Here is a 21237-nt window from a genome sequence, read left to right as displayed (position 1 = left end):
TTAGCAGCATGGTACTGTTAGCAGTGTGGTACTGTTAGCAGTGTGGTGTTGTTAGCAGTGTGGTTCTGTTAGCAGCATGATAACGACCGCGGCAACGGATGATGACTGCCCTCTAGAACATCCAAGGTTTTTTCTGCAGAACCGAACGTGTCCATAGAGTTTGGTCAGTACAGGCAGATGGAGGATCATGGAGACAGCTGCTATGACAGGCCAGAGCCTGAACCCGTGACTGGAAGGGGGCCGGGAACTGAACCACGATGGCAGGATGGCAAGGCAGCAACACAAAACTACTAAAGTGCACCACGGTCATACCTGTAGTGTGGGTGCGCAGCGTAGGTGCCAAAAGTTGAAGCAAAACACAACAGGAACAAAAAAAAGAGCGTCGAAGCAGAGCTCTAGTCAGTGCTGCCATACTGTGGCACACGTGACGTCACAAATATAAGCATGGGTTGACAGTCTAGAGCACATGTGTGAAACTTAAGGAAGGCCCGGGGGCCAAATATGGCCCTCATTAACATCTTACCCAGCCCATCAAGATGACATTTCCATATTTTCTCTAGGTTACTTTCCTTGGGAGGGTGCTCATCTCGTCGCCGTTTTTAGGGTTGGGGGGGGTGGAGGTTGAGTGGAGCCTTATGTTAGTATTACTGTCAGTTGTAAAGTCTGCCGATGGGGGTGGATTTTGTAGGTGGTGTGCCCAGTTCTGTTGACAGGGTGGGGTGCCCTCCTTGGATAATTGTGTGTGTGTGGGGGCACTGCATTTTAAATGTTAAATATTTTTATTGCTTCTCATGCTTCATTTAGTGCAGACTTCTTTGTTTGATTTTGATGAGGAAAGAGCAACAACAGATGTCAAATGAGACCATTTAAACTTGTGCTGATGAGCATGCAACAAACAAAGATGTCAGGTATCTGACGACTTCATGCACCGACTGTGCCTGTGGTGTGGATCCACTTTTTAATTTTGGCCTCCTTTTTAACAGAGTTTCGACACCCCTGGTTTAGTGTTACATTTAGAAATTTCAAAAATAAAATTGTTGTTTTCCCTACTCTTTACAAGAGCCAGTTCTTTGCCCTTGTTCTGTAACATAAATACCAATAACTTGACTATTTATTAGCGGTTTCATTTAATAATGTAGCTGTAATTTTTGGTGTGGTTATTTGACAGCGAGTTGTATTCTCTTTATTTAAAGCTGTACGTTTTGCTGCTTTTCTGGATGAGTTTTATTTAGAGAAGAAAGGGCAGAAATGTCTATTAAATGCAAAGGTTGCAGGACACTTTGAATCTCACATATTGGATATTTACTGTTCATTTTATTGTCTAATATGAGTTTAAACTGCATAATGCACTTTTTAATCAGCATGCCAACTTAATACAAGTTTCTATTTTACGTCAAAGTTAAAGATGTTTTATAAGAGCAGTCATACCGGTATTTATTACGGATAAAAGAATCAGGAAACTTAAGTTAATGACTGACTTTAAGCAAATAATAACGATGAACTATAAGTTCACACAGATTAACACTGTTGTTTTATTAAAAAAGTAATTGATGTTCTAAGAGTGGGGCCGTCTTAACGCCAAGAGGACCTTCTTTTATTGTTTACACAACTTTGTTGTTGTTTTTTGTTTGTTTGTTTACCAAGATGTCAACCATAAACACAGGAGGCCGCAACAGTTTTTTAGTTGTTGTATCTGATGAGCTAACTCTGTTAGCTGCAGATGCTAACAGTCCAAGTTAGCCAACATGCTAACAGCTTTCGTTACTAGCAAGAGAAAACGTGACGTCACTCCCTTTACTATGAGGTTGTAACCGAACGCACGAACAGCTAGCGTACGTTAATTAATTCGGTTAGGGGGCTAACACAGCTCCGGGTCTGAACCTTGATGTTTTCTTGCTCAGCCCTCCTACCTTCTCCGCTGCGGACTCCGTGGGGGTGACGGAGCCGACGGCGTTCAGGATCAGTCCCATTTTCAGCCCCCAACATTCGCCTCTCATTCCTCCAACTGACCGCTGGATAACATAAACATGTAGCTGAGCTGAGAATGTCTCCAGCTACTTGTCGGTTCTGTTCCGGCTGGCAGGCCGCTGTATGCGCCGCCTCCTCCGGGTCCGGGACATTTCAGCTGGGTCGTGTCGGTGCCGCTGCCTCTGAGGCCGCCGTTACACAAGCCGCTCGCCCCCCGGCCTGCCCGGGCTCTGGGATCCGGTCAGCTGGGTGTGGCGTGGACACCGAAACCAAACCCCCCATGTGCGCAACGTGACGGCTGTTCAGTTCCGCGGATCCAAGCTGGGTTTGCGGACTGAGCCGTGATTGGACAGTTCGGCTCAGCTCGGAAAAGATTAACCAATCACAGGCCGGTGCGTCTCGTGGTGAAGTATTTGCTCATAATTACTTTATTCCGAGTCAATACTAAAGACAGATCTTAGTCAAACGTAGAATCTTGTACACCACTTTCTCTTTTTTATATATTATATTCGAATAAATTTGATTGTTTATATTATTATTTCCCAAAACACTGTGTCCTGATGCAATAATCCAGATACATCTAACAAGATTGAGTCAGGTCCTCTGGTTCTTCTTCATTGAAATGTTTCGTCTTTTATCCAAAAGCCTTCTTCAGTTTGAGAAGCTGCACCTTCTTATAGCGGATCAACCAGTTAGCTGGTGACAGCAAAAAAACTAGTTGTTCACATGCAAAAGAAAGACCTAACAATAGACCGTTAGTGCGCTGATGGCTGCTTGCTATTCACAGAGGGCTGAGTGATACTAGCAATAACAACATTATAAGAGGGGGACATTTGAACACGGAGGCCACTGCCTGTTTAACGATGGACGGGTTCTCTTCACAATAAGTGTGATGCGTTGTCAGCATTGTATGTTCCCATACAATGACGAAATTAGTTCTCTGCATTTAACCCATCACACTGAGATACACTCAGGCGGAGCAGTGGAGCAGTTAGGGATTAGGTGTCTTGCTCAGAGACATTACTGCATGTGGGCATGGTGGGGAATCGAACCGCAATTTTCTGGTCTCAAGTCGGCTGCTCTGCCTCTACACCAGCTCAGCCCCCTACATCAATGCCCCCTCACACATCAGGAGGAAGATCATGTCCTCCCCCCGTCCAAGGAGCTCCGTCAGAAGTACAACGTGAGATTCATGCCCATCCGCAAAGATGACGGAGTCCAGGTTGTTCGTGGACACTACAAAGGCCAGCAGATCGGCAAAGTGGTGCAGGTTTACAGGAAGAAGTGCGTCATCTGGGGAGTGGTGGCACAGAGGTTAGAGAAGATGGGCCTGTGATTGGAAAGTCGCAGGTTCAACTCCCCGGACTGACATCAAAATGTGGGTGGAAAAGGTGAAACACCCACACCTGCCTCCACCCTCATTTGCCCCACTCTGGGCCCTTGAACAAGGCCCTTAACCTCCACTATCTGCTCCCAAACAGGGCTCTCTTGAAAATGAGTTCTTGTGACTCAATGAGACTACCTGTATAAATAAAGGGTAAATATATATATATTTTTATCTACATTGAGCGTGTGCAGAAAAAAATCCAATGGAACCACGGTTCATGTCGGCATTCACCCCAGCAAGGTGGTTATCACCAGGCTAAAGCTTGACAAGGACCGCAAGAAGATCTTAGAACGTGAGGCAGAGTCTCGCGCCGTTGGAAAGATGAAGAGCAAATACAAAGAGACCATTGAGAAGATGCAGGATTGAAAATAATCTTTTGCTAACACTAAACATCACAAAGATGCTTCTTTCTCTCCTCTCTCAAAAGTGTTCCTCGCTATCAACGACGTGAACATCTTCATCCCTGAACAAGTGACCGATGGCCTGGAGATGATGTTGCTCTTCTGTGCTGGTCCATCCTTTTGGCCAGTGGCTGTTTAATTTCCCCGATGTAAGACAGATCACAGCCCTGATACTGAACAACAAACACAATATTAGTCTGTTTTTAGCTGGGGACTGGATCGGTCTTTGCTGTAATGTGTTTTGGACAACGCTTCATGCAGAAGCACTGGTCCATCTTCCCTTAAACCTCCTTCTTTTGGCTGTTGCCTTTTCACTGGTCGTCACAGCGAGTCATCCTGGTCCTCTCTGACTGCGTCCATATGTCTCCTCTTTGTCTTTTTCCTGGCAGCTGCATTTCTAACATCCTTCTATCTCGCCCGCTGTCGTCTGACAACTCAAAACAGATGCAAATGCAAAGTTCCTTGATTTACAAAGTAAACCACATTATTTTCTACCAATCAGCAGAGTAAATACATGGATGGTGTATGACATGGCCTTCTAAACAAGTCAAACGAAACATTTAAATTATTTTAATTTAAATAAATAAAAGAACAGAAAGGCACAAAAGGATCATTTAGATTTATTATCAACTGCACTTTACTAGATGTACTGTATGTCTTTTCTGAAAAAGGCTACCTAACTTTTTAAACTGCCTTTAATGAATGATAGAATTTACAGTTAGTCCTTATAAATATATTATAAAATCTGTGGCATTTTAATTAAAATGAGCTTTTAAAACTAAATTACGTAGAAGTTTTATAGAACACATTATTAGGCCTCCTCAGAATCTCCCAGAGAGACAACATGACACTGACATTTAGGACAGTGATGTTTCATTAAGTGGTTACTGAAGAATAAATGCAGTTTCATGATTTGTTACCAGCATGATTATTTCTCCATCTGTCGTCAGTTTTAATAGGAAATCCTCACCAGTCTCTTTCATGAGGCTGTCTGTAGGGTATGCCTAAAAGATTAAAAACATCCTTCTCTGTCGGCGTAGGGAGGGGAGAGCCTCCGTGTACTTTCACGCCCCCTTGACGTACCACGTCTCTGTTGAGCGAGTGCTCCGATAAGCTCATGCTTTTTGTCTTTGCCAGGGCTCTCATTGAGCGGTTGAAGTGCGCCGAGCCGGTGAAATACATGAGGGAGCAGGCAAACTCGCTGTACGGCACCACGATGACGTCCAGCCTGCGATGGCGGTGGCCCGGTCCGGGCAAGCGGCACACGCCCATGTATTTCTTCTGCTCTCCGTTCTCCTCGTGACTCGCCAGATCGTCTGTTAAAAACCCTTGGAAACAAACATTTGAGAGGTTGTTTTTTTTTTCCCCAGCTTTTAGAAAAGAAAGAGAAACATTCAAATTAATTTAACTTGGCGGGGGGGAAACGAAAGTTTACCACTGTCATGGAGGAGCTGTAACACTTTGCTGAAAACTCCTCTGTGGGACTTCCCGTCGGGATGAGAGATAAGAACGTCAACATCTCCGCACGTAGCCTTTCCACGACGGTAAGAGCCGCATGCCATCGCCACAAGACCCGTGTCTACGGCTTGTGTGGCGTCCCTCACCTGCACAGAAGAAAAAAGTTACCGAACTTTCTGCCTTATAAGTCGCATCTATTATGCATCATCGCTGACAACCCAGAAATGTGGGCCGGTGTTGTGCCAAAAATCGATCGGCTGCCAAATGGCGACCGAGGGAGCGTGCACGGGAGGACTTTAACAAGAATTTAACAAGATTAACACTTAAAAACAATTGTTTGTTTGCTCGAAATTATAGTAAAAGTGTTCAATTTAACTTTTCCTTAATAAACGCACTTTAACAGTCAAATCAGCTGCATTTCGCCTGGGCGACGCAGCGAAATGCAGCTGATTTGACGTTTGCTCCCGGAGTTCTGGAGAGACGAAGATGGCTCTGTATGGCAAGTTAAGCGTCTCATTAATAGCTACTTTTACCTATTAATTTGCCCTTTTCCTTTTAGCCATCCTATTTCTAAAAAAAAAACCAACAAAAAAAACCCTGCAGTATGACTTTTTATAATTGTTTATTGTTGTTGCTGTTGTCCATTGTTGTCATCTTTCTTTGTTGAAATCAGGTCTCTCTTGTAAATGAGTCCTCGAGGCTCAATGGGATTTACCTGTCTAAATAAAGGTTGAATGAATTAATGAGACACTTGGCTTGCCATATTAGTTGAGGGCCCTCTAGTGGCTAAAAATGGTAGTGTTCAATATTTTCCATGTCAGAATGAATGAAATCGTCAGATCTCAGCCAAAAATTGGATTATAAAAATGGGGGTGGGGTGGGGGGGTGTATTAATGCATTGCTTCGCCATATAAGTTGCAGGCATGCTAATTTGTGCAATAAGCTGCAACTTATATGGCGAAAATTACGTTATGTGCAAAAATCAGTTAAGTCATCCCCATTTTGTTGCCATCTGTCCAAAGAATCTTGCAGTTTGTCCAGATACAACTTATATAATTTCTCTCTGGGATTAATAAAGTATTTTTGAATTGAACTGAACTGATCTTAGAAAGAGAATAATTTTCATCTTGTGGATTCTCTTCCTTTCACTGTGTTGCCCTCACAAGGAAACAGTCATTTTAACTGTTCCCAGTCAGATTTTCTTTTTAAACATATTATTCTGACATACTGAGGCAGGACACGTGTTTTTGTCATTTATATCTTGCAATCTATCTGACATGTTTGTAGAAAAAAAAATCCAAGTAATATAATATGAAAACAACTAACTTCAGATGTAGAATTATCTTAGAATGCAGAAAGTTTCAGGATTGACTTTTCCCCTTTGGGATGCTCCACTCAGCGAGAACAGTCTGGTGCTTTCATTAAAATTCAGCCACGAACGCCGTTTCTGGCTTTTTCCTCTATCGGAGCCTCAATTTAGCAAATTGTTCATGGTTTGAGGGGAGGAATCCTCTCAGCCATACATAAATGTGGCCAAGCTTAATGAAGTGACGAAAGAGGCAAAGATATTTCAGTTGTCGTAACAGAAAAACACAAACTCGTGGTGGGAAGAATGAAGAGTCATCACCACTTTCTCTATAGCGGCCGCCTCTTCTCTGGGCATCCGGTCGAGGAAGTCGTCGTAATGTTTCAGTCCGATTTTCTGAGTGTTGCTCAGGTGGGCTTTTGAGCGGATGTCCTCCAAAGTGCGAAATCCCTGCAAGACAAAAGAGATTTTTAAGGCTTTTAGGAATATATGATACTGTGAATGCTCGCCTCTGTATAACATATAACCTTAAAAATTGTTCTGAGCATCTCACTTAGTTGTTTTTTTAGGACTGCTATGATAAAAGTTCAGAGATGTCAGTGAAATGTGGTGAAGGAATTACATATGACTCGTACTACGACTAAATAAAACCATATCAGTCCTTTGGTTTAGTTAACAGATTACAGCCCAGAACTTTGGTGGTTTTAAGTATCTCACATGCCTTGAGATATAAAAACTTTTTTTTTTTTACCTGTTGGTACCAGAGTTGTGCCGTTTTAGCTCCTGCTCCCCAGATGTTGCTGAAAAGCTCCAGTACTGGCACAGCCTCTCCGATGTGATCTAGCTTGCGCAGGTGGCCGCTCTCCATGATCTCTTCAATTTTGTCAGCCATTCGTTTTCCTATTCCTGGGATCTGACACGCTTCCTAATGACATTGTGGAGAAAAAAGTGAATAAAATAAACAATACACGTTTTAAAATCCCTGTGGAGTAAAATATGATTCATATAAACATAAGCTCGTGATACCAGACACATCTGGACTAACTTGGAGCTTTTGAATCAGGCTACCTGATATGATGTGACGGGTTTGTGGTAGCTCTTCAGAGCGTTGACAGCCTTAGAGTAGCCCAGTGCCCTCCACTTGTCCCCCTGATGCGTGTAGGCCTTGGCCAGCACTTCAAGCTTGTCGGTGATGTGCTTGTTGAAGTTGTTACTTTTGGATTGGGAAGACTGGGCGCAGACCCACTTCCCTGAAATCGGTTTCTCAGCAGCAGCATCTAGACCAGGGTTTGAGCTGGCACTGGGGGTCTCCTCCGTAGGCTGCTGACCAGTGATGAGAGCCTCCAGGTCACTCTGACTGACACCGTCCTCTTCTCCGTGCACCTCCTTTTTGCTTTCTGGGCTTGTCTGGGAAAACTGTGTAATATAAAAATGTAGAGGTGATCATAGACTGTTTTCATGAGTTTAGTTTAAACTGAGTCTTTGATAGCAACATGTAACTAAAGCTGTGATCTGGAAACTTACCATGTCTTGCTTTGTTCGATGACTTTCAGACTCTGTGGCATCGTCTGCAGCAGGTTTGATACTTCCAGAGTTGTTTTCTGCATTTTCAAGCTTTGTTTCTGACTGTCTTTACAGAAAATACATGCAAAATTAAAATTTAAACAGCTGAAATTAGATAAAAATATTCTGAAATGTAGCTGAAATGGAAAAACAAGCGTAAATTAGCAGAAATAAGTAGAAAGAAAACATATTTGCTGAATTAAGTTAAAATAAGCAGAAACGAGCACAAAAAAATAGTAAATTAGCTAAAAAACAAACTGAAATTAGCGAAATAAAGCAGAAAAAACATGTTTGCCCAATTAGGCTGAAACAAACTTTGAAATTAGCAACAACAACAACAAAAAACAGCTGAAAAGCAGCTAAAACAGCAGAAAGAAGCTTAAGCTTCCAGAAAGAAGTGGATAGAGCACATTTTAGCTGAATTAGATTGAAAAAAGTTTGAGTGCAAAAACAGTGGAATTAACCAAAAAAGCTCAAATTACCTGTAGCGTTAAAAACAGCTAAATAACTGAAATAGCATAAAAGGCTGAAACTTGCATAAATAAGCTAAAAGGAGCAGAAAAAAGTTAGAAGAAGCACAAAAATGTTGTACTGGTAGTTAGCAGAAAGAATCTAAAAGGATCACAAAACAGATGAAAAAAAACTGATGAAATAAGCTGAAAGTAGCTGAAAAGATGTTTAAATTTGCACAAGGAAGCTGAAAGAAGCTGAAGCAGAACAAAATGTGAAAGGAGCAGTTAACGGTTGTAAATAGATCTAAAAATTTGAAGGATGGAAAATGAGCTCAATTCATTTTTTAAGAGAAAAAAAGTGGAAGAAAAGGCTAAATATTTCAAAAAGCTAAAGTTGCACCAATACCAAAAGTCACAGCAGGAATGTCCTGAAAGAGCTGAACGTTTTTATACATGATTTGTTGAAATAGCACAAAAACTGTGGAACAAGAACAATGCTGAAAAACGTACGGAACAAAAATGGATCACAATAGTGTGAATACTTCATAAACATTCACACAATTAAGTGTATTATTATAGGTGTATAATATACTATACAGTACTATGTATGTGCCAAGCTGAGTATTTTTACTAATGCTTGTTTTCTCAGTTTTAGAGCATAATGTACAAGAAAGAGTGTGTCATAAATTACAAGCACTGTAAGACACAAATACAGCTTAATTAAAAATAAAATTAGATAATAAACCTTTTGGGTAAAAGAAGGCTGTAGTTGTCCACATCCAGCAGTTTCTTCTCACTAATGCACAAGCTCAACCATGTACATTTCACCAGATGGACACCAGAGGGCAAACCATCCACTTTCAGCAAGCGCAGAGCTCTGTCACAGTCCATGCTGTCATCCACAACAACATGAGTGACGCTGGGACACAGTGAGCTCTCGATCCGTCCTCCATTCTGCTCGATTTGTCGGTGAAAAATCTGGCATCTGGCGTTTCCAATTCCAGCAGGCAGAATGAACACAGTGCTTCCATTAAACATATATCCTGTGGACAGAAAAAGATACAATGAGCAAATTCAGTGTGTTTCAAATGTGGTCTTTGAATACATCGTTTTGTTCCTCTAGCTGTTTAAACAATAACTGAATGCACGCATAGACGTAAAATAACCTGTGACATCCCGCTCCTCAGGTTTCTTCTTCAGCGGGGGTGAGTCTTTTCCCTGTAGGACTTTAGCCCTTTTGACTTTGGGAAAAGCTTTCACGATCCCATGATGAGACTCCATATTGTTTGGAGAAGTGAGGAGCCAAAGGCCTGTCAGAATTAGAAAACTATATTTGTCATTCCACTTTACAGCACAGCGGAATTAAGAATAGCTGCACTGAGAGTGTAAGAGACATGTATAAGTCTAAAACTTGTAAAAAAAAAAACAACCCACAAATCTAGAACAAAAAATCAATAACTGGATGCTATAAAAAATTAACAGCAATATGTGTCAATATGTAGTTACTTAAATTAGCTGATATTTACACGTTACATTGGAGCTTTCATTCTCATAAAAAATGTAATAGTGATGTAAACCCTTGTAAAATATTTTTGACAAGATTTTGGATTTATTTTGTCATTTCAAGAATCCAGTTTTACAACTATTAGTACAAGTATTAAGTCTTACAACACTAAGAAGAAGAAATAATATTTGACTGAACACTTAATAAAAAAAAGTCAAAATCCATAGCTGTCAGCCTAGCTACAGCAAAAATAAACAAATAAAAAAAATAACTTAGTGCAAACATTCATTTAGAGACCAAGTAATATTTAGCTAAATATCACTTTAGGGCTAAGATACTTGATGAGCAAATTTCTAATTTGTTTTAAATTTGACAAAAATACCTTTAAAATTTTTCAACAGAAAAAATCTTTTTTTTTTTTTTTAATCTAGTGCTCACTGTATTCCATTATTCATTCATTCAACCTTTATTTATACAGGTTAGTCTCATTGAGCCTCGAAGACTCATTTACGAGAGAACTGTTTTAAACAAAGAACACAGATAAGGTACAAACAATAGAGAATCATATAAAAACACATAAAATGATTATTGTTGATGATTAGGTTACAATGATTATATTATTAGGTTCCATTATTCCATTATTGCCAACCTTTATTAAAGTCATTTTGTTTTTATTAGTTGTAACATCACAATCTCAAGTTTGTAACTACACAGTGCATTGTAGTATTTTGTTCCATTAGTTAAATCTGATGCACTCTTATTAACATGTCTCCAGTAAATTTAACTTTGATAACTGTGAACATACAGTAGTTTAAACTGCAGTGGTTATTTTTAAATAAAGCAGTGAAGTACTAGATAAGATAATACTTTTTAACATTCTGAACTTGGGCTTTCCCACAAAAACACAAAACATCACAGTCAAATGAGAGATACATAAACTTACTTCAGTGTACAAAAATATTTTTCCCACCGTAATGCTATGCAATGTTCATAGTAGATAAATATAACTGTAATACTACGTTAAAGTACACATTTAGTACTAGATTTCAGTAAATAATCACAATACTGACTGACTTGTTTATCTTCTTCAAGTATTTCGGTAATTTCCAGTTAGCACTTTTACAATAATACAGTAATAAATTAATACTTAATAAAACCAGACTAACCTTTGAATTTATGCAAATAATTCACAAAAACAATCAGAGGTTTTGCTTGAGTTCATTTAAAGTGAGCTAACACAGTACAGCTTCAACTTAGTGAAGAATCAGAATGGCTAGGCTAAGTTAGCGTAGAAAACATTAAATAATTTGTATTTACACTACGTCTTTTATGATTTTTTTATACAATATTTCGAATAAGTTTTGTTACTTTCACCGTTTTAAAATAAATGTGACAATTTGAGACTTTATAAAACGTTACAGATAAGCGCTTACCCCTACTCAGGTTGAACCATAACAAGAAGTCCCAAAAGACACTTAAACATTTTACTTCCGGGTCAAAAACTTCCGTTTAGTTCCGGTAAAAAAAAAAAAAAAAGCAATGTTTTAAATAAAAATAATAAAATAACAGGTCAGTTTGAAAAAAATCGTATCCTTATATTTTTAACAGTTTACCTAAATGAATTAAAAGTAAATAAAATAAAAAAGTTTTTGCGTGAGCGTTGAATTAAGTTGCCATAGTTACGCGCTTTAACCGGAAGTTGCTTTCGGAAACATGGCTGTGCAAAGCTGGATAGATGTCCTAAGATTATCAAAGAAAACGGCGTTAATACATGACGGTACGCGCAACGGGGAAACACAAACAATAAATGTATTTAAATTTGGCTACTAGAATCGGTTTTGATTAGCAGCTAATGTGCTAATTTAGCTTGGAAGCTAGCAACAGCGCCTCAAGCTAACAGCTCGCGCACATTTTCTGCAAGTAGACCGTAAAATAAAATAACCAGCATGAGTATAATGTGTTTAGTAATTAAAACTGTTTTAATGCGATTAACAGTGATCATTGATTAACAAAACAATATTCTGTTTTATATCTGGTACTATTTTTTGTGTTTGCATAACAATTAAAAAACAGAGCAGGTTAAAGTCTTTCACTTATTGGATTGCAGCATATAAATAAATAATATATATAAATAAAATATGCTGATATCTACGCACCTCCGTTGATTTGTATAGGACAAAAACATATATTAATTCATTCAGGAGTTCTAGAATTGCACCGCTCAAGGTGGCTGCATGTTGGAGCAGCTGTTATTCATTCTGATTGGCTGCTTTTGAAAACTTTAATTCCTCTTTTTTCTGGATGTATATCACTTTTTAATGATGATGATTTACTCTGCTATCAGATGCTGTGCAGCTGGAAGGACTTTTACTGAAACCTTTTTACTTTTGGACATTTGTTATGATGTGTAACCATGGCAACAAGGTGGTTTTTTTTTTTTTTTAACAACAAGGAGCAGCTGCTTAACATCTCAAAAGCTCAAATAGCTCATCTACAGCCCCAAATCCCACATGAGTTGAAAAGGAGGTGCCGTGGACAAATTCCCGTCAACCTGGCAGTGGTGCTCGAGTACCTGACCACCGAGATCCTGGAGCTGGTGAGAAACTCGGCTCGTGAGGAGCTCTGCAGACTGTTAGGAGGAGTGACCGTCACTCAGGGAGGAATTCTGTCCGGCATTCGGGAAATCCTGCTGCCCAGGAGGACCTAGAGGCCCGCCGGATCTGACAGCAAGCTGGATCTAGGTGGACGGATCGGTATCTGTGGCCAGATTCTTCGGCTTCACTGCAGGAGATCCTTCTTACCCACAGCTATCAGCATCTATAACAACTCTTGAATGAAACCAGGATGATGAGCTACGACAACACTTAATTTCCCTCTGGGATTAATAAAGCATTTTTGAATTAGAATTTAGTTAAACAATATACAAGGTTTGTATCCTTCTCAGTGATGTAAGAACTCTGAACTTTTGTAATACCTGAAATGCAGTTGTGTGAATAGAAGTGTCGTTTTTTTAATTGCTTTTAACACATTTTTGATTAGTCATTAAATTTTTTTGTACTATTTTTGAGGTTCGTTTCATCTAAGTAGGAATGTTCATTCATTGTATTCAAACCATACAGTGACAATAAATATGATTTTATGCTTTTTTGTGACATTATTATAAACAAATTCAAGCCTTTCTTTTCTGTAACTTGACTACAGGGGTGCGGTATAAGGTGCTGTATAATACACTCCTAGAAAAGCTTGCTTTATAAATAAATGATTTGGCTTAAACAACATTTTACATACACTCCACGTTCACTAGAACCACAAACAGCTGCTTTCACTTGATTTACCTGGGTTTTAAAACATATTTGTCATATTACTGCTTTAGTTTTATTTTAGTTTCCTTTAATATGTTTCCTAATTTCACCTCCAGGAATAAGGAAGATCCATTACCTCTTTCCAGATGGAAAAGAAATGGCCGAAGAGTATGATCTGAAGACAGATGAACTCATTGGTAAGCAACAAAGTTCCAGTTTTAGATGGCAATATGGTATTTACACATATCTGTTTTAATAATTTGTGACTTATAACTCTTTTTGTGTGTTACAGTAAGAAAGTGGCGCCATAAAAGCACACTTGGAGGTCAGAGCTCCTGGCAGGTAGAAGTCGGGGAGCCACCTAACTTTGCTGCATCTTTGGACTCAGATGGGATTAAAGAGAGCTTATCCAATGTGGGTATTTTCAGAATTTTCTTTCATTTTTATATTTCTGAATCATCACATGTGTAGTATTCACTATAGTTATGTTTTGTTTTGTTTCTACAGCCGGTTTTCATGCGTAAAGACACAAAAAACAGCTTTCAGTGGCGAATCCGTAACCTTCCCTACCCCAGAGATGTCTTCAGCGTTTCAGTGGTTCCATCTGACAGATGCATCGTCATAAAAACCTCAAATAAAAAGTATATTTGCACAAGACTGTCTGTGTGTACTCTTGTCGCACGCAGGCCTCGTGTCCTTCCTAAAGATGGCACTGTTTACAATATATTTGTCTGTGAGCTGCAGCCCTGTGACAAAGCTTGTGACACTCTCTTCATGTTTTTCCAGATATTATAAGAAGTTTAGTATTCCTGACCTCGATCGAAGCCAGCTGCCGCTCGACGGCTCCGCACTCAGCTTCACACATGCCAACAACACCCTGATTATCAGCGTAAGTCTAGAAAACTTGTGAAGAATCCATTATTCTTTTAAGATTTACCAGCTGCTGGTGATTTTTATGTTGTATGTTCTCATCTAAAAGCATGAAGGCAGCAACCAACACAGAGAAAATAATTACAAAACTAGAGAAATTGCATTTCCTGCTAAAATGCAGTGTGAATGCTTATTGTGGAAGAACTTGCTGAAAAACAGCTGAAATTAGCTTTAAAAAATTCTGAAATGTAGCTGAAATGGAAGAACAAGACTAAGTTAGCAGAAATAACACATATTTGCTGAAATAGGTTTAAATAAGTAGAAATTAGCATAACAATAGTAAATTAGCTTTAAAAAAAGAAGCTTAAATTTGCAAATAAATAGCTGAAAATGCATAAAGAAGCTTAAACTACCAGAAGGAAGCGAAAAGAACTGAAATGAGCTAGGAAAATGTGGAATTAGCTGAAAAAGCTAAAATTAGCATTAGAAGAGCTAAATAGTAGCAAAAAAACTGAAACTAGCAGAAAAAGTTGAAAGGAGCATAACAAGCTGAAATTAGCAGAAGTTAATTAGGCTGAAAGTAGCAGAAACTAACATGAAAAACTTGAATTTATCTGAAAACAGCTGACATTTGCTTAATAAATGCTAGAAATCTAGCCTGAAAAGTTAGAACAAGCTTAAATTAGGATAAGAAAGCAGAAATAACACAAGTTTACCCACTTATGCTGAAGGAATCACAAATGAGCACAAAGAAATTGATATTGTCTGAAAAAAGCTGAAATTAGCAACAACAACAAAAAACCCAGCTGAAAAGTAGCTTAAAAAAACAGAAAGAAGATGAAATTACCAGAAGAAAGTGGAGAGAGAGCACATTTTTGCTGAATTAAGCTGAAAACGTTTAAATGAGTGCAAAAAATGTGGAATTAGCCGAAATGCTAAAATTAGCACAAAACTGTTAAATAGTAGCAGAAATAGCGGAAAAAGATTAAACTTGCGTAAATAAGCTGAAAGGAGCATAACAAGCTGAAATTAGCAGAAAGAGTCTAAAAGGATCAAAAACAGCTTAAAGTAGCTGAAAAAGTTAAAATTTGCACAAAGAAGCTGAAGCAGAACAAAATGTGAAAGAAACAGTAAAAGGATGTAAACACATCTAAAGATTTGAAGGATGTAAAATGAGCTCACTTCATTTTCTATGAGGAAACAGTGGCAGAAAAGGCTAAATATTTCAAAAAGCTAAAGTTGCACCAATACCAAAAGTCATAAAACCCTTCTCCTGAATGAGCTGAATGTTTTGATAAATGATTTGTTGAAATATCTTCAAAAATGGTGGAAGGCGAAAGATGCAGAAAAACGTAAAGAAGAACAATGGATCACAATAGTGTGGATGTTTATGAAACATCCACACTATTGTAGGAATAATGGTATATTTTAAAGATCCACAGATTACTGCTTTGTTTGTTTTTTAACTTTGTATTTTTTTTACAAATACACTGAGGCACAAGAAATACTGATTTCTGTCCCTTTCTTTGTGTTCAGTATAAGAAACCCAACGAGATCTTAACCCTTGAGCAGGAGCTGCTGAAGGAGCTGAAGAAAGTGAAGGGAGCAGATGAAGGAGACGTTGACTGTAAAACTCAGTGAGTTCTGACTGAAAACGACAAGAAGCCGAGACTCGGAGCGTCAGTTTTCAGCCACAGAAGGTTTTGCTGGATTTTACAAAGTGGATCTCTTTGTTAGGACTATCGGTGCCTTACCTCTCCTTGATGCTTTTATTGTGGTGAATAATTTTTGAACTTCCTAATGCTGTAGACATAAATAAAATACATTATTTAAAATAATCTTGTTTTGTATTCATGATTTTCCAGGAAGTTTGGTTTTTTTATGTCTTTAACAGGAAAGAAAATCTTGTTTGAAAAGTCAAATGTTACCAAACCAGTTTTTAAATTGAATTTAATAGACTTTATGTGAATGTTTTTTTTTCTTTCCCCGGTGGGGGTGGGAGGGTCACATAACCTTCCTCTCTCCTTCCACTGATGTCCTTGTAAAACACAAAGCTTCATCCTTGTTCGTTCCGAGGTCACAGTCAGGAACACGTCTGAGTTGTGTTAAATGAATCCCCTCATGTTCCCTCGGCTGCTGACCACCCTGAAAGCATCACTGAAGCTGCTTTTATCGTCTCCTGTCACTAAAGTGCCCTCACTGAAACACTCCCCCAGCTCTAAAAACAGAGACGCAACTTCGAAAATTAATTTGAATTTAGCAAATTTTGCTCTCTGCTTAGAAGTTTACCTCTCAAGTAATTTTAACCGTACGAAATGAGAAAAACAATTGCAGTTTTTGTGAAAATGTGTGGACGCTGAAAGCCGATTGACTGCTGAAATTAGGTCAAGAAGCTAAAACTGAAATGCTAAAGACAAAACAAGCTGAACACAAGCTAAAAAAGCAGAAGGGAAAAGAAAATGAGCAAAACTGTAGCTAAAGCTGTAAATAGCAGCTGTAGGTAAACACTGAAATAGTCAATACTCTTAACTAAAAGCTAAAATTTATAAAATAGCTAAACTAAAGTTACCATACCAGTAGCTAAACATAGCCAAACTGAGCCTGAGCTAAACTTAACAAAACAATAGCTAAACTAAAACAAACAAACCCCTAAATTAACTACAGCAAAACCTCATCTAAAAGCTAAATTTATCAAAACTAGCTAAGCTAAAATTACCTCAACAGTTATCTAAAATTAGCTAAACTATAGCAAACATAGCTGAACTAAAACTAAACTTAAATGTGAAGAATTATCAAAACTTAAAAAAAGCTCAAATTAATAACTGTAGATAAAAGCTAAAAACTAACACAAGAGTAGCCAAACTAACGTTTAAACTTTTTTAAATGCCTAAATAAGAAACAACTGCAGCTAAAAGCTAAAGTTACCAAAACTAAATAAAAGCTAGAATTAGAAAAACCTTATAAAAGCCAAAGAGAACAAAACTTTAGCTAAAAGCTAAAATTTGTAAAATAGCTAAACTATAGTTAGCATACCAGTAGCTAAACATAATGTAACTGAACCTGAGCTAAACGTAACAAAATAGCTAAACTAAAATAACTATAGCAAAGCCACAGCTAAAAGCTAAATTCAGCAAAACTAGCTAAGCTAAAATGACCATAACAGCTAGCTAAAATTAGTAAAACTGTAGCGAAACATAGCTGAACGATACCTAAATTAAAACTAAACGTGAAGAATTATCAAAACTTTTAAAAAAGCTAAAATTACTAACTGTAGATAAAAGCTAAAACTAACAAAAGAATAGCCAAACTAATATTTAAACTTTTCTGAATGCCTAAATTAGAAACAATTGCAGCTAAAAAGTAATGTTATCAAAATTAAACTAAAGCTAGAATTAGAAAAACCTTATATAAGCTAAAGAGAACAAAACTTTTGCCAAAAGCTAAAATTTATAAAATAGCTAAACATAGTGTAACTGAACCTGAGCTAAACGTAACAAAATTGCTAAACTAAAATAAACAAACCCCTAAATTAACTATAGCAAAGCCACAGCTAAAAACTAAATTCAGCAAAACTAGCTAAGCTAAAATTACCATAACAGCTAGCTAAAACTGCTAGCTAAACTAAATGTGAAGAATTATGAAACTTAAAAAAAACAAACTAAAATTAATAACTGTAGATAAATGCTAAAACAAAAAAAGTAGCCAAACTAACATTTAATTGTTTTGAATGCCTAAATTAGAAACAATTGCAGCTAAAAGCTAATGTTAAAATTAAACAAAAGCTAGAATTAGTAAAACCTTATATAAGCTAAAAAGAACAAAACTTTAGCTGAGCTAAAATTAACAAAGCAGAAGCTAAAATTTAAATGTAAAGCCTTATATAAGCTAAAGCAAACAAAATTTTAGCTGAGCTAAAATTAACAAAAGCTAAAATGTAAAAGCATCCAAACTAAACAGAAGACAAAACAGTACAAATGTGCTGATAATTTTTTTAAAGAATTGAGATTTCTGTTTTTGTAAAGGAAATTTGAGTTAAAATAGAGTTCAATATTTTGAAAAGTATAAATTTGACCAAAAATAAAAAAACAGATCAATTAGTTATTATCAATTATCAAAAGAGTGTTACTGATTGAGTTGCATGTTTTGATAAACGGTTAAAAATCAGAAAATGTGAAACCAGTCTGAACGCTGACTCAGCAGTTAGTAACAGTTGTCTGCTCCTGATCCACCTCAATTAAAAGAAGAACAATCCCGTTAGGAAGCCTTAAGCAGTGGATTAAAAGCCAGAGTGCTGTTGTTCAAACAGGACAAAGACATTTAAAAATAGATCGCTTCACTCGTGTGATTCCTTGCATTTTTCTCCACTTGTCCAAACCCAGAGAGCAAGACAGAAACCACACGTCCCTCTCACCATTGTTCACGTCTTCTCCCACACGGAGAGAAAACATTTCAACCAGTCAGCACTGCTGTTGTGAAAATTCTTTTGAGGGACTTGATACATTTATTTTTTTTAAATGACAACTAGAGAAATTGCATGTCCTACGACGATGTTTATTGCTGAAGAACTTGCTGAAAAACAACTGAAATTACCACAGCTAAAAACGTGCTGAAATGTAGCTGAAATTGAAGGAAAAGCCTAAGTTAGAAGAAAGCAGAAAGAACACATATTTGATAAATTAGATTTAAATTAGCAGAAATTTTCACAAAAATTAGGAAATTAGCTTAAAAAAGGCTGAAATTAGCAACAAAAAAACTCAAATGTAGCTGAAAAGGCAGAAAGAAGCTTAAAAATCTAGGAGGAAGTGGAAGGAGCTGAAATGATTTAAAAAAGTGGAGTTGAAAAAGTTACATTTAGCACAAAACAGCTAAAAAAAGGTAGCTGAAAAAGCTGAGACTAGTGGAAAAAAGCTGAAAGGAGCTGAAATTAGCAGAAAAAAGTTAATTAGGCTGAAAGTAACAGAAAATGCCACAAAAAATGTATTTATCTGAAAACAGTTGAAATTAGCTGAAAAATGCTTTAAAAAGGAGCTGAAAATGTATAACATGCTTAAATTAGCAGCAGAAAGCAGAAAGAGCACATTTCCCCAATTAGACTGAGAAGCAGAAATGAGCACTAAAAAGTGGATAGTATCTGAAAAAAGCTGAAATAAGCATAAAAAAACCCCAGCTAAAACATAGCTACATTTTTCTGAAAGAAGCTTGAATTAGCAGTAGGAAGTGGATAGAGTACATTTTTGCTGAATTAGGCTGGAAAAGGTTGAAGTGCAAAAACTGGGACTTAGCTGAAAAAGCTCAAATTAGCATAAAACAGCTAAAATAATAGAAAAAGCTGTAACTTGCATCAATAAGCTGAAAGAAGCATAATAAGCTGAAATTAGCAGAAATAAGTTAGAAGAAGCACAAAAATGTTGTAGTTAGCAAAAAGAATCTAAAAGGATCACAAACGGATGAAAAAACAGCTGAAATTAGCTGAAAAAAGTTTAAATTTGCACCAGGAAGCTGAAAGAAGCTGAAGCAGAACAAAATGTAAAAGGAGCAGTAAAAGGTTGTAAACAGATCTAAAGATTTGAAGGATTTAGAATGAGCTCAATTCATTTTATATAAGAAAAAAGTGGCAGAAAAAGCTAAATATTTCAAAAAGCTAAAGTTGCACCGATACCAAACGTTATAGCACCCTTCTCCTGAACGAGCTGAACGGTTTGATATTTGTTGAAATTGCACAAATATTGTGGAACGAGAAAGATGCCGAAAAACAAACGGGAGAAAAATGGATCACAATGTGCTTCATAAACATTTTCTTCATCCGACCATCGGTGTTTTAGGCTTTTCAAGCAGCCATATTGGTTCTAAAAGTCTAAAAGCTTTTAAAAAAAAAGACATATCTAGACTTTAGTGTTTAAAGAGTTTAGGAGGGTGTTTTTGTCTCGTAATTTCCCGTGTTAAGGGAAAGCAGCAGGTTGGACATCCAGTTGGTGTTCGGTGAGAGCCGTGGAGTCTTGGCCTCCGACCGTCATGCTCAGCTGCTTCTGGGAAGTTTTTTTCTCCCATTCATCCCTGAATGCCTCTTCCCAGCCGTTCCCCTTCTTTCACTCGATGCCACAGTTTGCCACACATGCCCTGGTGCTTTTTCTGCAACTTCCTCTCTGGCAATCACCCCCCACCCCACTTGCTCACCCCTCCCTGTGTGACTGGCTTCTTTTTGATAACTGACCCCTCCTCGTGTTATTATTCGAACCCACTATTGTATAACATGCCCCTTTATATGGGGTCCCACAAAGAGCCCATTTGATCAGAGGGTTACGGTGTGCGATCTTGAGAAATGCAACTACATGGTGGTAACCTTTGTTCGGGCCCAAAATGGTGGGCTGACCTCATCGCTTTCAACGCATAGCTCGGCCCATTCAGGCCCGGGTCTCACTCGCTGAGCACATTGAATTCAGCAGCCCGTCACAGATATCGCCCCTCAGTTTTCTGGGTCCTCGTCGGCTCGAGGAAGATCAAGCAGCAACAAAATCGACACAATTTTTCACGGCGACCAACTTTCCGACTTTCCCGTCCAAACAGACACGCAAGAAAAGCAAACAGCTTTTATTCTTTAGTGGTTTTAATATACACTCTACAATAAATATTCCCATCATTTGATGCAATTTACATTTTTACAGTAAAAATATATTCATATATGTAGAAAAACAAACAGGTTAGCATGTGAACTGCTGTAACCACAGGTAGCTGCCACACCTAGCTTCATTATTTCTCTTTTAAACATTCTTTGTTGCTGAGCTGGCTAACTTCTAACCATTTATGAAGTTACAGTTGAGCTTTTCAGACTTAAAACGCCCTGAATTATTAACAACAACCTTCCTACGGTCTGAAAATAACTAGATTAGATAGATTACATACAATTCAGTACCAAAGATTACAGAATAAATCCACAAAACGAGGCAAAAGTAAGTGTACGGAGCGCTTGATTGTTCCGGTAAATTTCCCTCCAAAGCACGTTTTCTCCTTCGGCGCTGGTTCCAGTGC

The 21237-nt window shown here is 37.9% G+C and overlaps 3 protein-coding genes and 1 pseudogene across 3 annotated transcripts in view; 2 read left to right on the top strand and 2 right to left on the bottom strand.

The window, feature by feature from the left end:
• The window catches only part of wbp1lb (WW domain binding protein 1-like b), a 16676-nt gene extending 14428 nt beyond the window's left edge, over window positions 1-2248 (bottom strand). Inside the window, exon 1 of the mRNA XM_037690250.1 lies at window positions 1911-2248. Within this exon, the coding sequence (XP_037546178.1) occupies window positions 1911-1997 (87 nt within the window). The 5' untranslated portion in view covers window positions 1998-2248. The remainder of the gene's footprint in view (window positions 1-1910) is intronic.
• On the top strand, window positions 2045-3721 carry LOC119423104 (annotated as a pseudogene).
• A 673-nt stretch (window positions 3722-4394) lies between these two features.
• On the bottom strand, window positions 4395-11503 carry poll (polymerase (DNA directed), lambda). Its single transcript, XM_037690249.1, has 9 exons — window positions 11473-11503; window positions 9702-9845; window positions 9281-9578; window positions 8045-8150; window positions 7589-7936; window positions 7272-7445; window positions 6842-6970; window positions 5192-5360; window positions 4395-5084 (listed from the first exon to the last, which is right to left on the bottom strand). The coding sequence occupies exons 2-9, from the start codon at window positions 9814-9816 to the stop codon at window positions 4723-4725; spliced, it is 1701 nt and encodes a 566-aa protein (XP_037546177.1). The 5' UTR covers window positions 9817-9845; window positions 11473-11503; the 3' UTR covers window positions 4395-4722.
• A 232-nt stretch (window positions 11504-11735) lies between these two features.
• On the top strand, window positions 11736-15852 carry dpcd (deleted in primary ciliary dyskinesia homolog (mouse)). The gene is made up of 6 exons (XM_037690248.1): window positions 11736-11816; window positions 13458-13538; window positions 13634-13755; window positions 13849-13982; window positions 14128-14230; window positions 15748-15852. Exons 1-6 carry the CDS (start codon window positions 11753-11755, stop codon window positions 15850-15852), a joined length of 609 nt encoding a protein of 202 aa, XP_037546176.1. The 5' UTR covers window positions 11736-11752.
• Window positions 15853-21237: the final 5385 nt, after the last annotated feature.

The sequence above is a fragment of the Nematolebias whitei genome, chromosome 16 (assembly GCF_014905685.2).
Source record: "Nematolebias whitei isolate Nwh7 chromosome 16, NemWhi1, whole genome shotgun sequence".
Classification (NCBI taxonomy): domain Eukaryota; kingdom Metazoa; phylum Chordata; class Actinopteri; order Cyprinodontiformes; family Rivulidae; genus Nematolebias; species Nematolebias whitei.
The sequence above is the reverse complement of the archived record's forward strand: the minus strand, read 5'-3'. Positions and strand labels throughout refer to the sequence as shown.

Coding starts and splice junctions, on each gene's coding strand:
- poll (XM_037690249.1), bottom strand. CDS start 9,816: ATGGAGTCTCATCATGGGATCGTGAAAGCTTTTCCCAAAGTCAAAAGG. Junction 6,971..7,271: donor CACAACTCTGGTACCAACAG/GTAAAAAAAAAA, acceptor TTTGTCTTGCAG/GGATTTCGCACTTTGGAGGA. Junction 5,361..6,841: donor CGGCCGCTATAGAGAAAGTG/GTGATGACTCTT, acceptor TCTTCTGTGCAG/GTGAGGGACGCCACACAAGC.
- dpcd (XM_037690248.1), top strand. CDS start 11,753: ATGGCTGTGCAAAGCTGGATAGATGTCCTAAGATTATCAAAGAAAACG. Junction 13,539..13,633: donor GAAGACAGATGAACTCATTG/GTAAGCAACAAA, acceptor TGTGTGTTACAG/TAAGAAAGTGGCGCCATAAA. Junction 14,231..15,747: donor ACAACACCCTGATTATCAGC/GTAAGTCTAGAA, acceptor CTTTGTGTTCAG/TATAAGAAACCCAACGAGAT.